Source organism: Mustelus asterias, chromosome 15 (assembly GCF_964213995.1).
Source record: "Mustelus asterias chromosome 15, sMusAst1.hap1.1, whole genome shotgun sequence".
Lineage (NCBI taxonomy): Eukaryota > Metazoa > Chordata > Chondrichthyes > Carcharhiniformes > Triakidae > Mustelus > Mustelus asterias.
The window spans coordinates 94751964-94767468 of NC_135815.1; the positions used below are offsets into that span (position 1 = coordinate 94751964).

General features: G+C 47.0%; 1 protein-coding gene across 1 annotated transcript in view; it reads left to right on the forward strand.

Annotated features, from left to right (window-relative positions):
* plcb1 (phospholipase C beta 1) overlaps positions 1-15505 on the forward strand; it is a 751388-nt gene that overhangs the window by 536436 nt on the left and 199447 nt on the right. The window contains exon 8 of the mRNA XM_078230364.1: positions 10162-10262. Coding sequence (XP_078086490.1) covers positions 10162-10262 — 101 coding nt within the window. The remainder of the gene's footprint in view (positions 1-10161; positions 10263-15505) is intronic.

The window sequence follows — 15505 nt, forward strand, 5'->3', positions numbered from 1 at the left end:
CTGTATACTAATACATGTGATAATAATAAATCAAATCAAATCTATATATCTCCTCTATATACCTTACCTGTACACCTCACCTGTGCATCTTACCTGTACAGCTTGCCTCTGCACCTATACACCACACGCCTGTACAACTCTATCTCACCTCTACAGCCACATACCTCACCTGTACACCTGATCTGTGTGTCCTTCCTGTATACCTCACCTGCACACCTGTGCACACCTGTATAGCAGTACATCTTTACAATTTTACTTTGACATTTCAGCCCTACATCTGTGCACACCTGTACACCCCTCCTGAACACCTGTGCACACCAGCTGCATGCCCTAGCCTGTAAATCCCATCAGTACACCCTGCATGTACAAGAGTGCACACTTGCATACCAATGCACCATGCATACACATCTCACCTGTACGTGCTGCCTGTACCCCCCCTCATGTATCCTCACCTGTATGCCCATACATACCACTCATGTGCCCTGCCTGTACACACCATCTGTGCACTCCACATATACAACTGCACACTCTGCCCATGTATCTGAGCCACCACCCCACTTCAATCTGATTTGAGCTGAACTGAATTACATGGCAGGCGATTGATCCAGTGTGACCTGTGACGTACGCTTGCTGTAGTTGATGATGGCCTCCAGGATATTAAAATTATGCTACGTGGACGGCATGGTGGCACAGTGGCTAACGCTGCTGCCTCACAGCACGAGGAGTAAGACTTGTGTTCAATTCCTGGCTTGGGTCACAGCCCGTGCGGAGTCTGCACGTTCTCCTCATGTCTGTGTGGGTTTCCTCCGGGTGCTCCGGTTTCCTCCCACTGTCCGAAAGACTTATGGTTAGGTGCATTGGCCGTGCTAAAGTGTACCCGAACAGGCGCCGGAGTGTGGCGACTAGGGGATTTTCACAGTAACTTCATTGCAGTGTTAAAGCAAGCCTACTTGCGATACTTTTCTTTTATTCATTCGTGGGACATGGGCGTCACTGGTTGGCCAGCATTTATTGCCCATCCCTAGTTGCCCTTGGGGGGCAGTGGAGAGTCACTGTTGCTCTGGAGTCATATGCAGGCCCAACTGGATAAGGATGGCAGATTTCCTTCCCTCGAGGACATTTGTGAACCAGATGGGTTTTTCCGACAATGGTTTCATGGTCATCAGTAGATTCTTAATTCCAGATATTTTTTATTGAATTCAAATTCCACCAGCTGCCGTGGCGGGATTCGAACTCGGGTCCCCAGGCTGGATTAATAGTCTAGCGATAATGCCACTAGGCCATCGCTCCCCCTTCAAACTTCAAACACTTTGGGGTTGCTGTCACTGGTATAATGTGGGCGATATTATCGAATGGCACAGCAGGCTAGAGGGGCCTACTCCCATTTTAGTACGTATATTTGAATATCATTCTGAGACGGATGAGATGAACTGGGCCTTTGTCGTCCGTAGTTGTCTCGTGAATAGAGGGTGGAAGCATGGCTGGAGTCCTGTCTATTTCATTGCCAGTTTATCGTGAGCGGGCTTTGTGAAGTGAGATTGCCGGGACAGGGGTGTGTAATGGGCCCATAACGAATCAGTAACTGCACGTGGCTCTCAGAATCTTTTCCATTGACTTCAATCTCGTCCTTTTGTCTGCTTACCTATTATCCATCTCTCTCTTTGAAGCTTTTCATGTGTTTTATGCGGTATGGAAACACGATGATAAAGTTCTGTTGCACAGTAGGTATTGACAATATATTGGAATGAGATTCAACAACTGACAGAGTCTTCAGAGTTAATCACGAACCAGATGCAGTTGTAAGCCATCCAGTCTTTGTTAGCTGGCCTCCAAAACATTCTGTTGCACAGACACACCCGAGGGTTCAGGGACAGGAGAAGTAAGTTTATTTATGGACAATGGGTTGTCAGCCATTGTCCATGCAATATTTTCTGTTGCGCAGTTGAATCGTGAGCAGGTGTGAGGGATCGTGACAGAATATCTTCTCGTACTCCAGGGAACGTGTCACCAATTGTCATGGACTCACTGACATAGAACATAGAACAGTACAGCACAGAACAGGCCCTTCGGCCCACAATGCTGTGCCGAGCTTTATCTGAAACCAAGATCAAGCTATCCCACTCCCTATCATCCTGGTGTGCTCCATGTGCCTATCCAATAACCGCTTAAATGTTCCTAAAGTGTCTGACTCCACTATCACTGCAGGCAGTCCATTCCACACCCCAACCACTCTCTGCGTAAAGAACCTACCTCTGATATCCTTCCTATATCTCCCACCATGAACCCTGTAGTTATGCCCCCTTGTAATAGCTCCATCCACCCGAGGAAATAGTCTTTGAACGTTCACTCTATCTATCCCCTTCATCATTTTATAGAACATAGAACCTGAATGAAATCAAACCACTTCAAGGTGTTTCACGGGTCAAGCTTTGTGGTTAGTATAGTTAGTCTCATCAGAGAAATTGAACCCAGAATGTTACTCTGAATTGCACTGCTGCACACTGAATCCTAAAATTACCCGCTACCAGTTTGAACCTGTGCCCCCAAGTTCAATTCAGAGAAATATTCTGGGTTCAATTTCTCTATAACTCTCAACAGTCATCACCACTGATAGTATTAAAGTTTATTTATTAGTGTCACAAGTACATTCACACTGCAATGAAGTTACTGTGAAAATCCCCTAGTCGCTACACTCTGGCATCTGTTCGGGTACACTGAGGTAGAATCTAGCATGGCCGATCCACCTAACCAGCCCAGTCCAAAGATGTGCGGGTTAGGTTATTTGGCCATGCTAAATTGATCCTGGTGTCAGGGGCTTAACAAGGTAAATACATGGGGTTATAAGCATAGGGCCTTGGTTGGATTGTGGTCGATGCAGACTCGATGGGCCGAATGGCCTCCTTCTGCACTCCAGGGATTCTATGAATCTATTCTATGATCTCTGGACTGTGGGAGGAGACTGGAAAACCCGGAGGAAACCCACGCAGACACAGGGAGAACGTGCAGACTCCGCACAGGCAGTGACCCAAGCCGGGAATCGAACCCGGGTCCGTGGCGCTGTGAGGCAGCAGTGCTAACCACTGTGCCACCATGCCGGAGCCCAGGATTCTCTCTCTGGCCCTGTTGCGGAGTGAACAATGTCCTCCACAGAGACCTCTTTGTGCCGCAATACTTTATTGTTATGTAACCCAGAAACATTTTATCCAAAGGCGTTGACACATAATTATCACCCAGTGCGGAAATAGTTTGGGTCTTGGGAATAAAAGCAATGTTTTTTTTGTTGCCAGGATTACATTACAGTCTGCATGATGCCTGTGGTAACCCCCAGGATTTGCATGGGGGAATCACTAATTGACTTCCCAGTTGGACTCACTGAATACAAGCTCCCCAAAGATTGGTAATTAACCAACCAGGCAGAGCTCATATACTGAGCCCTGTATAAAGCAAAACCGGTAGTTTGCGGTGTCGATGGTAGTCATGATGTGGAGATGCCGGCGTTGGACTGGGGTAAACACAGTAAGAAGTTTAACAACACCAGGTTAAAGTCCAACAGGTTTATTTGGTAGCAAAAGCCACACAAGCTTTCGGAGCTCTTAGCCCCTTCTTCAGGTGAGTGGGAATTCTGTTCACAAACAGAGCTTATAAAGACACAGACTCAATTTACATGAATAATGGTTGGAATGCAAATACTTACAACTAATCAAGTCTTTAAGAGACGAAACAAGACTGTTCTCTTCCTGTTGGGGAGCACTTCAGCGGTCACGGGCATTCGGCCTCTGATATTCGGGTAAGCGTTCTCCAAGGCGGCCTTCGCGACACACGACAACGCAGAGTCGCTGAGCAGAAACTGATAGCCAAGTTCCGCACACACGAGGACGGCCTCAACCGGGATATTGGGTTCATGTCACACTATTTGTAACTCCCACAGTTGCGTGGACCTGCAGAGTTTCACTGGCTGTCTTGTCTGGAGACAATACACATCTTTTTAGCCTGTCTTGATCCTCTCTCCACTCACATTGTTTCGTCTCTTAAAGACTTGATTAGTTGTAAGTATTTGCATTCCAACCATTATTCATGTAAATTGAGTCTGTGTCTTTATAAGCTCTGTTTGTGAACAGAATTCCCACTCACCTGAAGAAGGGGCTAAGAGCTCCGAAAGCTTGTGTGGCTTTTGCTACCAAATAAACCTGTTGGACTTTAACCTGGTGTTGTTAAACTTCTTACTTTAAAGCAAAACCCTGAGAGAGTCCATTGTTGCACTGTCCCAGTTGGGACCAGTTGCGTTCACCACCGGCTTGTGGTTTATGCTTTACTTTATTTGTGCAATAAAAGCACTGTTCTTTCACAGCTGATTCCTGGAGTTATTATAATGTCCCAAAGAATTAACATTCCACAGGACACTTGTGCACCAGAAGAAATGCACGGGACTTTGCTTGGCTAGGGTTCCAGACCATCAATGGGTTGCTTCATCTGCATGAGCCGTAGGTGCATGCATTAATCTTGTTAAAGTGCGGGAGACGCCACATTAACACGACTGATGGAAGATTGGCAGTGACGCATTAATGCAGAATGTCATTGACTTGCCAAGATACAGGATTGCTTCGTTGTAAGCAACTGAAACCCCGGAGCAAAATAAATAAATGTGCAAAAAGCGGAAGCTGAACAGATCCTGGCATCAAACGCAATGGCATCTGACTCATTCCCATTGCCTGCACAGCAAAACAATGAATGCAAGGTCACAGCGAAGATTTGGTACATTGTAGGAGCAACACACATCAACTCAAATGATCTATTGAAACAATGCCCCTTGAAACTTGGTGTTTTATTTTTATTCATTCGTGGGACATGGGTGTCGCTGGCTGGGCCAGCATTTACTGCCTATTCCTAGTTGCCCTTGGAGGGCAGTTGAGAGTCAACCACATTGCTGTGGCTCTGGAGTCACATGTAGGCCCAGACCAGGTAAGGACGCCAGATGTCCTTCCCTAAATGACATTTGTGAACCAGATGGATTTTTCCGACAATCGACAAGTAGATTCTTATTTCCGGATTTAAAAAAATTGAATTCAAATTCCACCGCTGTCATGGCAGGATTCGAACCTGGATCCCCAGAACACTTTTGGGCAGCATGGTGGCACAGTAGTTAGCACTGCTGCCTCACAGCGCCAGGGACCCGGGTTCGATTCCGGCCTCAAGTCACTGTCTGTGTGAAGTTTGCACTTTATTCCCATGCCTGCGTGGGTTTCCTCCGGGTGCTCCAGTTTCCTCCCACAGTCCAAAGATGTGTGGGTTAGGTTGATCGGCCATGCTAAATTGACTCCAGTGTCAGGGGGATTAGCAGGGTAGGGTGTTGGGGAGCGGGCCTGGCTGAGATTGCTGCCGGTGCAGGCTTGAAGGGCCTTTTGCACAGTCGGGATTCTATGATTCTAACATTAGCATAGAATCATAGAATCTCTACAGGCCATTTGGCCCATCGAGCCTGCACCAACGACAATCCCACCCAGGCCCTATCCCCCCCCGCCACCCCACATATTTACCCCTGCTAATTTCCCTGACACCAAGGGACAATTTAGCATGGCCAGTCCACATCTTTGGAGTGTGGGAGGAACCTGGTGCACCCGGAGGAAACCCACGCAGGCACAGGGAAAATGTGCAAACAGACAGCGAAGCCGGGAATCGAACCCGGGTCCCTGGTGCTGTGAGGCAGCAGCGCTACCCGCTGCGCCACTGTGCCGCCCTGGCTGAGTTTCTTGCGATAATGCCAGTAGGCCATCGCCTCCCTTGGTGCTGTGAGTAACAAAGTAATTGTGACTTGTTGAGCAGAAATCAAGCCATTTTGCTCCTTATTCTCTCCTTCCTCATTCAGGCGGTTGTGTAATGTGCGACATACATCACACACACTGTATAATCTCTGCGGAGAAAAAAATAACTAAAGTTATTGAGATGGAGAAAAAAGCATTGTACCATTCCACACAAAAATATTCCAAAGCGCCTCCTCTATAATTCATGATCAATGGTTTCACAAATGGCCAGTCTGTACAAGTCAATAAACGGAAGAGGATTTTCACCCCGTCTCAATCCACCTGCTTTTGAGGGTTAAATTTCTGCCACTTCTTCTTCAAAGAGACCCTCGCCGAGAATATTGTGTGCAGTTTGGTCTCTTTATTTAAGGAGGGACATACTTGGATGCAGTTCAAAGAAGGTTCATTAGGCCGATTCCCTGGGACCAAGGGCTTGTCTTGTGAGAAAATGTTGTGCCAGTTGGGCCGATACTTATTGGAATTTGGGTCTTGGAAGGCCTGATAGAAGTCTATAAAATGATAAGAGGCATATCATTTAGTCTGGACCTTTTTCCCCAGAGTTGAAATGTCTAATACTAGGGGGCATGCACTTAAGGAGAGAGAGGGAAAGTTCAAAGGAGATGTGAGGGGCAATTGCTTTTTACACCGGGAGCGGTAGGTGTCTGGAACACGCTGCCAGGGGTGGTGGTGGAGGCAGATACGATAGGGGCGTTTAAGGGGCTTTTAGATAAGCACATGAATATGCAAGGAATAGAGGGATATGGAGCAAGGGCAGAAGGGATTAGTTTAATTTGGTGTCATGTTCGGCACAACATCGTGGGTCGAAGGGCCTGTTCTCTGTTCTATATTCTAATTTAGAAGAATGAAAGGTGATCTTTTATTCTTTTATGCGTTCATGGGATGTGGGCGTCACTGACTGGACCAGCATTTGTTGCCCATCCCTAATTGCCCTTGGTCTTACTAGACCATTTCAGAGGGCATTTAAGAGTCATCCACGTTGCTGTGGCTCTGGAGTCATACGTAGGCCAGACCAGGTAAAGGGTGGCAGATTTCCTTCCCTAAAGGACATTACTGCACCAGATGGGTTTTTCCGACAATCAACAATAGTTCCAAGTATTTTTTTTAATTGAATTCAAATTCCACCATCTGCTGAGGCAGGATTCGAACCCAGGTCCCCAGAACATTAGCTGAATTTCTGGATTAATAGTCGAGCAATAATACCGCTAGGCCATCGCCTCCCCATCTTATTGAAACATTTCTGTGGGGGCTCGTCAGGCGAGATAATGTGTCCTTGTACACAAATCACAGAAAATTAACATGCAAATACCCCAAGCGATTAGGAAGTTATATGGAACATTGGCTTTTATCGCAAGTGTTTGGTTCATGTCAGAAACTCAAAGTGTTTTATGAAGCTTGCCTGAATCATAAGTTTTTTACGTTTAATTTGGCTAGGATAAGCATGAGATGTTTCACTTTAGGTGTGATTCAAGTGACGCACTCGGGAGCTTTTATCAAACAAAGTATATTTTGAGAATATAGTTAACATGTATAGTAAGAAAATTAGCAAAACTCACATCAGTTACAAACATAAACGAAACAGCCATTATAATGTTAACCCTTAACCACTATATATCAGATGTTCCAATTAAAACCAAAATCCAATAAATAAAATCCTTTAAACAGATTGATCACTGCACAGGTTGAAGCTCACATGATGCTGGAATCCAGTTCCCCGGGTTGAATGCTGATTTCAAATGATCTTGAAAACTCAGAGCAGTTTGTAGTCAGATAGCTCCACAAAACATTGATTCTTTACTGCATCATGGCAACAAGCCTTTCTTTCAGCTAACTGGTAAAATTTTCAAAAATAGTAACAGAGAGAGAACGAGACTTCTTTTCCAGCTTGCTTCGAAGACCTCAGGCCAGAGCTGAAACTAAAAACAACCCTTGTCACCTGACCTGCACAGTTTTTTTTCTCATCCCACAATGACATCACCGAAGGCTTTGCCCATGATTTTAAAAATAACCTCTTAAAGGGACATTAACACCACACAAGGGGGATAGATGATAAAGGTAGGGGGTACCTTGCTACCACTGTACAGTGCATTGATGAGACCACACCTGGAGTACTATGTACAGTTTTCGTCTCCTTACTTAAGGAGCAATATAATTGTGTTGAAGCAGTTCAGAGAATGTTCACTAGGTCGATTCCCAGAATGAAGACATATTTCGTATGAGAAAGGTTGAGCAAGTTGGGCCCTATACTGAAAGTAAAAGTAAAGTTTTATTTATAAGACCATAAGACATAGGAGCTGAATTAGGCCACTCGGCCCATCGACTTAGCAGTCACAAGTAGGCTTACATTAATACTGCAATAAGATTACTCTGCAAATCCACTGTGGCGCCTGTTCGGGAACACTGAGGGAGAATTTAGCATGGCCAATGCGCCTAACCCAGCACGCCTTTGGACTGTGGGAGGAAACTGGAACACCCAGAGGAAACCCACGCAAACACAGGGAGAACATATAGACTCCACACAAACAGTGACCCAAGCCGGGAATCGAACCCGGGTCCTTGGAGCTGTGAGGCAGCAGTGCTAACCATTGTGCCACCGATTTTCGTTGGAGTTCTCAAAGAATGGGAGCTGATCTTCTTGAAGCCTGTAAGGTTCTGATGGAGCTTGGCAGGCTTGATGCTGAGAGAATCTTTTCCCTGGTGGGGGAATCCAGAACTCAGGGGCACAGTTTCAGAATAAGGGGTTATCCATTGAAGACGGAGATGGGGTGGGGGAGAGGGGGGAGTTTCTTCTGTCAGTAGGTTGTGAATTTTTGCAACTCTGTACACCGGAGAGGCTGGATCATTGAATATATTCAAAGCTGAACTGGACAGATTTTTGCACGACTAAGAAGTCATGGATTATGGAGAACTGACAGGAAAATGGGGTTGAGGCCTACATCAGACCATCCATGATCTTACTGAATGGTGGAGCAGGCTCGAAGGGGCTTGCCTCAATTTTTGATTTATTATTGTCACATGTATTGGGATACAGTGAAAAGCATTGTTTCTTGCGCGCTATACAGGCAAAGCATACCCGTACATAGAGTACATAGAGGAGAAGGAAAGGTGGGGCTGCAGGATGTAGTGTTACAGTTATAGCCAGGGTGTAGAGAAAGATCAACTTAATGCGAGGTAGGTCCATTCAGAAGTCTGATGGCAGCAGGGAAGAAGCTGTTCTTGAGTCGTTTGCTACGTGACCTCAGACTTTTGTATCTTTTTCCCAGTGGAAAATGGTGGAAGAAAGAATGTCTGTGGTGTGTGGGGTCCTTGATTATGCTGGCTGCTTATAATAAGTCTTCAGAGGCAGAAGCCCCTTCACCGAAATCACTTTATTTACAATTCCAACAGCAGTGCACAGAGTGCTATCAGTCAGCAGACTACCTCCGGGAGTGCCAGAGGAACTGACAGTCCCGGTCAAATACAAGGAAAAGATTCCCTGATTGGCCCATCAATTGACTCCTTAATCAGCTAGATCATACTCCAATAGGCCAACCTCAATGGCCTGATTGAAGTCATTGCACTGCTTTTCCCGAGGCAGCAGGAAGTATAGACAGAGTCAGTGGATACGGCCTACACCCGCTTCTATTTCTTGTCAACTTAAGAATAGTTTAAGATGCATAAATAGGGTGTTGCTTGACATTGTCTGAAACACCGAGAAGTTGCCAATTTGAATTGTACGTTTAATTGACAGTTTAAGCTTCAGTTGGTTATTCACATTAGCAGCACTAGAACTCTCCCAAGATCTTATCAAAGCCACGGGAGTACTCTATCTGCTCATGATATGAGGTGTTTCTGATGATATGTACCATTGTTGCATCCATTAACAGAATACTGAGAAGCCTGGATAGAGTGGATGTGGAGAAGGTGTTTCCATTAGTAGGAGAGATTAGGATCAGAGTAGAGGGACGACCATTTGGAACCGAGATGAGGAGGGATTTCTTCAGCCAGAGGGTGGCGAATCTGTAGAGCTCTTTGCCGCAGAAGGCTCTGGAGGCCAGGTCATTGAGTGTCTTTAAGACAGAGATGGATAGGTTCTTGATTGGTAAGGTGTTCAAAGGTTACAGGGGAAAGGCAGGAGAATGGGGATGAGGAAAATATCAGCCATGATCGAATGGTGGAGCAGACATGATGGGCCGAGTGGCCTAATTCTGCTCCTATGTCTTATAGTCTTATCTTAACTGTTTATTATTTATTTTTGCTGTAGTCCATTTAGTGTCGGTATATCCATAGTCTGCAACATCACTTTCAATAACGTAACTAAGTTAGTACAGTGCTTGTAACATGTGTTTTGCATTTTTGCTTATAGAACGACTCCATTCCACAAGAAAGTTTCACAGCTGAAGCATTCCAAGCTTTCTTGAATAACATCTGCCCTCGGCCTGAGATTGACATCATCTTTGCAGACTAGTAAGAAACCTCTTTTCTTGTTTGATTCAATGTCAGACAATGTGTGACCTTGCATTTGGTTTCAGAGCTCCACTGTGGCTGCAGTATTGATGACTTCGAAATAATTCCTCCTTCTTATATCTGTGCTTGTGCTCGCAGGATTAGTAGGTAGGCCAGACTCCATCATGGACAGTGTGGCTTTTGGGGCGATGGATTGTTGCTGCACTAAATGGTCCCTTTCTGTTGTTCAGTGCTCCTTTAACTCCTGGTTATCTTCATAGAACATAGAAACATAGAAAAACTACAGCACAAAACAGGCCCCTCGGCCCCACAAGTTGTGCCGAACATATCCCTACCTTTTAGGCCTACCTATAACCCTCCATCCTATTAAGTCCCATGTACTCATCCAGGAGTCTCTTAAAAGACCCTATTGAGTTTGCCTCCACCACCACTGACGGCAGCCGATTCCACTCGACCACCACCCTCTGTGTGAAAAACTTCCCCCCAATATCTCCCCTGTACCTACAGCCCAGCACCTTAAACCTGTGTCCTCTTGTAGCAGACATTTCCACCCTGGGAAAAAGCCTCTGAGAGTCCACCCGATCTATGCCTCTCAACATCTTATACACCTCTATTAGATCTCCTCTCATCCTACGTCTCTCCAAGGAGAAAAGACCGAGCTCCCTCAGCCTATCCTCATAAGGCATGCCACTCAATCCAGGCAACATCCTTGTAAATCTCCTCTGCACCCTTTCAATCTTTTCCACATCCTTCCTGTAATGAGGTGTCTGCATGGGTTTCCTCCAGATGTTAGAGAATTTAGCACAGCTAATGCACCTAACCAGCACGTCTTTTGGACCGTGGGAGAAAACCAGAGCACCCGCAGGAAACCCACGCAGACTCGGGGAAAACGTACAGACTCCGCACCGACAGTGACCAAGACCAGGAATCGAACCTGGGTCTCTGGCACTGTGAGGCAGCAGTGCTAACCACTGTGCCACTGCGCTGCCCACATTGACCATGCTAAATTCTCCCTCAGTGTAACCAAACAGGCGCCGGAGTGTGGCGACTGGGGGGTTTTCACAGTAACTTCATTGCAGTGTTAATGAATGCCTGCTTGTGACACTAATAAATAAAACTTGAAACTTTTAGAGACAGGGAGAGGTTAAACAAAAAACACAGGCGAGAGGACAGGGGGAAGTCCCAGTAAGGGACGAAGACAGAGAAAACAGGAGGTGTGTCTCCAGCTCTGATTAGCTGGCAGCTGCTGAGGGTGGGCCTGCCTCCCCTGTGAGGGATGGTAGCCCCCCTTCGTCCTCATTCAACCCACCCACATGGCGTTACGGCTCTGGAGGCAGGGCTAGCGTAGAGCAATCGGACTTTGCTTCGATGGGGGGATGTGGGGAGCGAGGCGGGGGGAGAGGGGAGCTGCTTAGGAGGTGGATGGGGCGGTGGGGGGGGGGGGGATTATCCACAATCCACCCCCCCCACCCCCACCCCCAATAATATTCAGTCCCTGTTGTCACAATGGAGAAAATTTTCGGGAAAAAAATCTCTTGTGAAAAAATGTCTGTGTGGAGTTTGCACATTCTCCTCGTGTCTGCGTGGGTTTCCTCCGGGTGCTCCGGTTTCCTCCCACAGTCCAAAGATGTGCGGGTTAGGCTGATTGGCCAGGTTAAAAATTGCCCCTTAGAATCCTAAGATGCGTAGGTTAGAGGGATTAGTGGGTAAATATATGGGGGTAGGGCCTGGGTGGGATTGTGGTCGGTGCAGACTCGATGGGCCGAATGGCCTCCTTCTGCACTGTTGGGTTTCTATGATTTCTATGATTCTTCCTCAGGGGCGCGCAAAGCACTGAACCAATGAGTCAGAAAGCTGTGTCCTGTTTTCCAAGTTCAAAATGTTACTTCCTCCCTGGTTCGCCCCGTCTCCACATTCTGTCACAGTCAGAGTGGTCTCCTGTTGTGATGATTACAGGAATCGACTCAAATGATGTGCAATTTCCATCACTCAATCCTCATTACAATGAGCTGCACTTTTGCACCCCGCTCTCACAGCAAGCGAGCTCCTGTCCTTAAAAATATCACAGGCAGATCCCAGAAGTACAATCCCTCGGGGCATATTCGGCACCATTCTGCTGTGTGAGATAGAACAGCGATTCCAGCCAACGCAAGATGGCCGACCACTGACTGTGCTTCTGAGCGTGTGCACTTGTCAGTGCAGAGTCCAATGAGGGCCTTTGCAGGAGATGTAAATCCTCATCAACGGTGGCTGCTTCTTTTCCGCAGTCGTCAAACTTATAATAATGAATCTTATTTCATAGGAACATCGGAATTGGGAGCAGAAGCGGTCAGCTCAGTCCTTCGGGCCTGCTCCGCAATTCAATCTGGTCATGGCTGCTCTCTCCCTGGTCTCAAATCCACCTCCCCACCTGTTCTTCATATCTGATAGAAACCCTACAGTGCCGAAGGAGAATATTCGGCCCATCAAGTCTGCACCCATCACAATCCCACCCAGGTCCTATCCCCATAACCCCATGCATTTACCCTAGCTAGTCCCCCTGACACTAAGCAGCAACTTAGCATGGCCAATCTACCTAACCCACACATCCTTGGACTGTGGGAGGAAACTGGAGCACCCGGAGGAAACCCATGCAGACACGGGGAGGACATGTCGACTCCACACAGACAGTGACCCAAGTCAGGAATTGAACCCAGGACCCTGGCGCTGTGAGGCAGCAGTGCTAACCACTGTGCCACCGTGCCACCCAATCAAATATCCCTTGACACTAAGGGGCAACATACCATCCCTTCTAATATCCCTTCAACCCTTTATTTATTAGAAATATATCTATCTCCATCTTGAAAACATTCAATGATTCAGACTCCACCGCGCGATGGGGCAGCGAGTTCCACAAATTCACCACCCTCTGCGAGAAGTAGTTCCTCCTCATCTCAGTTTTAAATCTACTGCCTCTCAACCTATACCTGTGACCTCCTGTTCTAGATTAGGGGCCGCACGGTAGCACAGTGGTTAGCACTGCTATTTCACAGCTCCAGGGACCTGGGTTCGATTCCCGGCTTGGGTCACTGTCTGTGTGGAGTTTGCACATTCTCCCCGTGTCTGCGTGGGTTTCCTCCGGGTGCTCCGGTTTCCTGCCACAGTCCAAAGATGTGCGGGTTAGGTTGATTGGCCACGCTAAAAATTGCCCTTAGTGTCCTGAGATGCGTAGGTTAGAGGGATTAGTGGATAAATATGTAGGGATATGGGGATAGGGCCTGGGTGGGATTGTGGTCGGTACAGACTCGATGGGCCGAATGGCCTCTTTCTGTGCTGTAGGGTTTCTATGATTGCCCCACAAGGGGAAACATTTGGTCCATGTTTACTTTATCAATCCTTTTGAATATTTTATATACCTCGATCAGATCCCCTCTCATCCGTCTAAACTCCAGCGAGTATAAACCCAAACTGTTTAATCTCTCCTCATACATCAACCCTTTCATCCCCGGAATCAATCTGGTGAGCCTCCTCTGAACTGCCTCCAATGCCACCACATCCTTCCTCAAATAAGGAGACTAAAACTGGGCACAATACTCCAGATGTGGTCTCACCAACACCCGATACAATTGCAACAACACTGCTCTACTTCTATTTCATTGCCCACGTACCCCCAGAATGGTTCATGCCACAGACCCACTGGGGGAGAGAGAGAGAAGGGGGCAATGCCCACCTGAAATTAGTGTAAAGTGACAGAGAGATGAGATCAATATCCAGAGAGTTAAAGTGAGAGTTTGCTGACGTTTCTGTACAGTGTGATGAAGCATGAATGTGTGTGTATTTCCCCACTGTGTCCTGGCAAGAATGGGCGGCAGAGTGGTTAGCACTGCTGCCTTACAGTGCCAGGGATCTGGATTCGATTCCTGGCTTGGGTCACCGCCTGTGTGGAGTTTGCACATTCTCCCCAGTGTCTGCATGGGTTTCCTCCGGGTGCTCCGGTTTCCTCCCACAGTCCAAAGATGTGCTGGTTAGGTGGATTAGCCATGCTAAATTGCCCCTTAGTATCCAAAGATGTGTGGATTAGGTGGGTTGGCCATGTTAAATTGCCCTTAGTATTCAAAGTTGCACAGGTTAGGTAGATTGGCCATGCTAATTTGCCCCTTAGTGTCCAAAGATGTGCAGGTTAGGTGGGTTGACCATGCTAAATTGCTCCTTAGTGTCCAAAGATGTGCAGGTTAGGTGGATTGACCATGGTAAATTGCCTCTTAATGTCCAACGATGTGCAGGTTAGCTGGATTGGCCATGCTAAATTGCCCCTTCGTATCCAAAGATGTACAGGTTGGGTGGATTGGCCATGCTAAATTGCCCCTTAGTGTCAAGGAATTAGCAGGGTAAATACATGGGGTTATGGGGGATAGGGCCTGGGTGGGATTGTGGTGGGTGCAGACTCGATGGGCTGAATGGCCTCAATCTGCACTGTAGGGAAATCTCTGATAACTGAGTGGACCGTCCCTCCGCACCAATTAAATGGCCGATCTGGAATTTCAGGCAATTCTCCACACTTCCCAAACCCAGCAGCAGAGGGGACTCGGGAGCGAGGCCTTTTCACTGTTTACATCTCTGCTGCTTTCCCTCTCTCTCCCTAGCTATATTTCATCCAGTCTTTCATTTTTAAATATGTTTCTAAAAGGACACTACCGCGATGTGTCATTTTAACTGGGGGTTGGGATGTGTGAGGATAGGCGGGACAGGGTGGTTCCCATTCACCATTTGCTCCATCCGGTCCTATCTGTGAGGTTTGCAGTGGGCTGTGGACAGAGGGGATTATCAAAAGCGTTAGCCTGATGCCACCAGTGCTGTAATAATTGTGCCCTGTTGCACATTGCCTCCGATAAAGATGGTGGCCACACATACAACTGCGCACGCATGGTGTTGGCAGCAAATGCGGCCGCAACAATAACCAAATTAGCAGCACGGAGACCAAAACCACCGCTATGTTGGCTGGGGTCCTTTTTTTTAAGGCAGCCCTAGCAGCTGCCTGAAATAAACACAGGCCTCATTCCATAACCCAAAGATGTGTGGGTTAGGGGGATTGGCCATGCTAAATTGCCCCTTAGTGTCCAAAGATGTGCAGGTCAGGTGGATTGGCCATGCTAAATTGCTCCTTAGTGTCCCATAGGCCACTTCCAATGTGGATTGCTAAATTCAGTCAGATGAACCAGAGCTGGTTGACTGCAATCTCTGGTGATTTTTAACCAGGTCTTGAG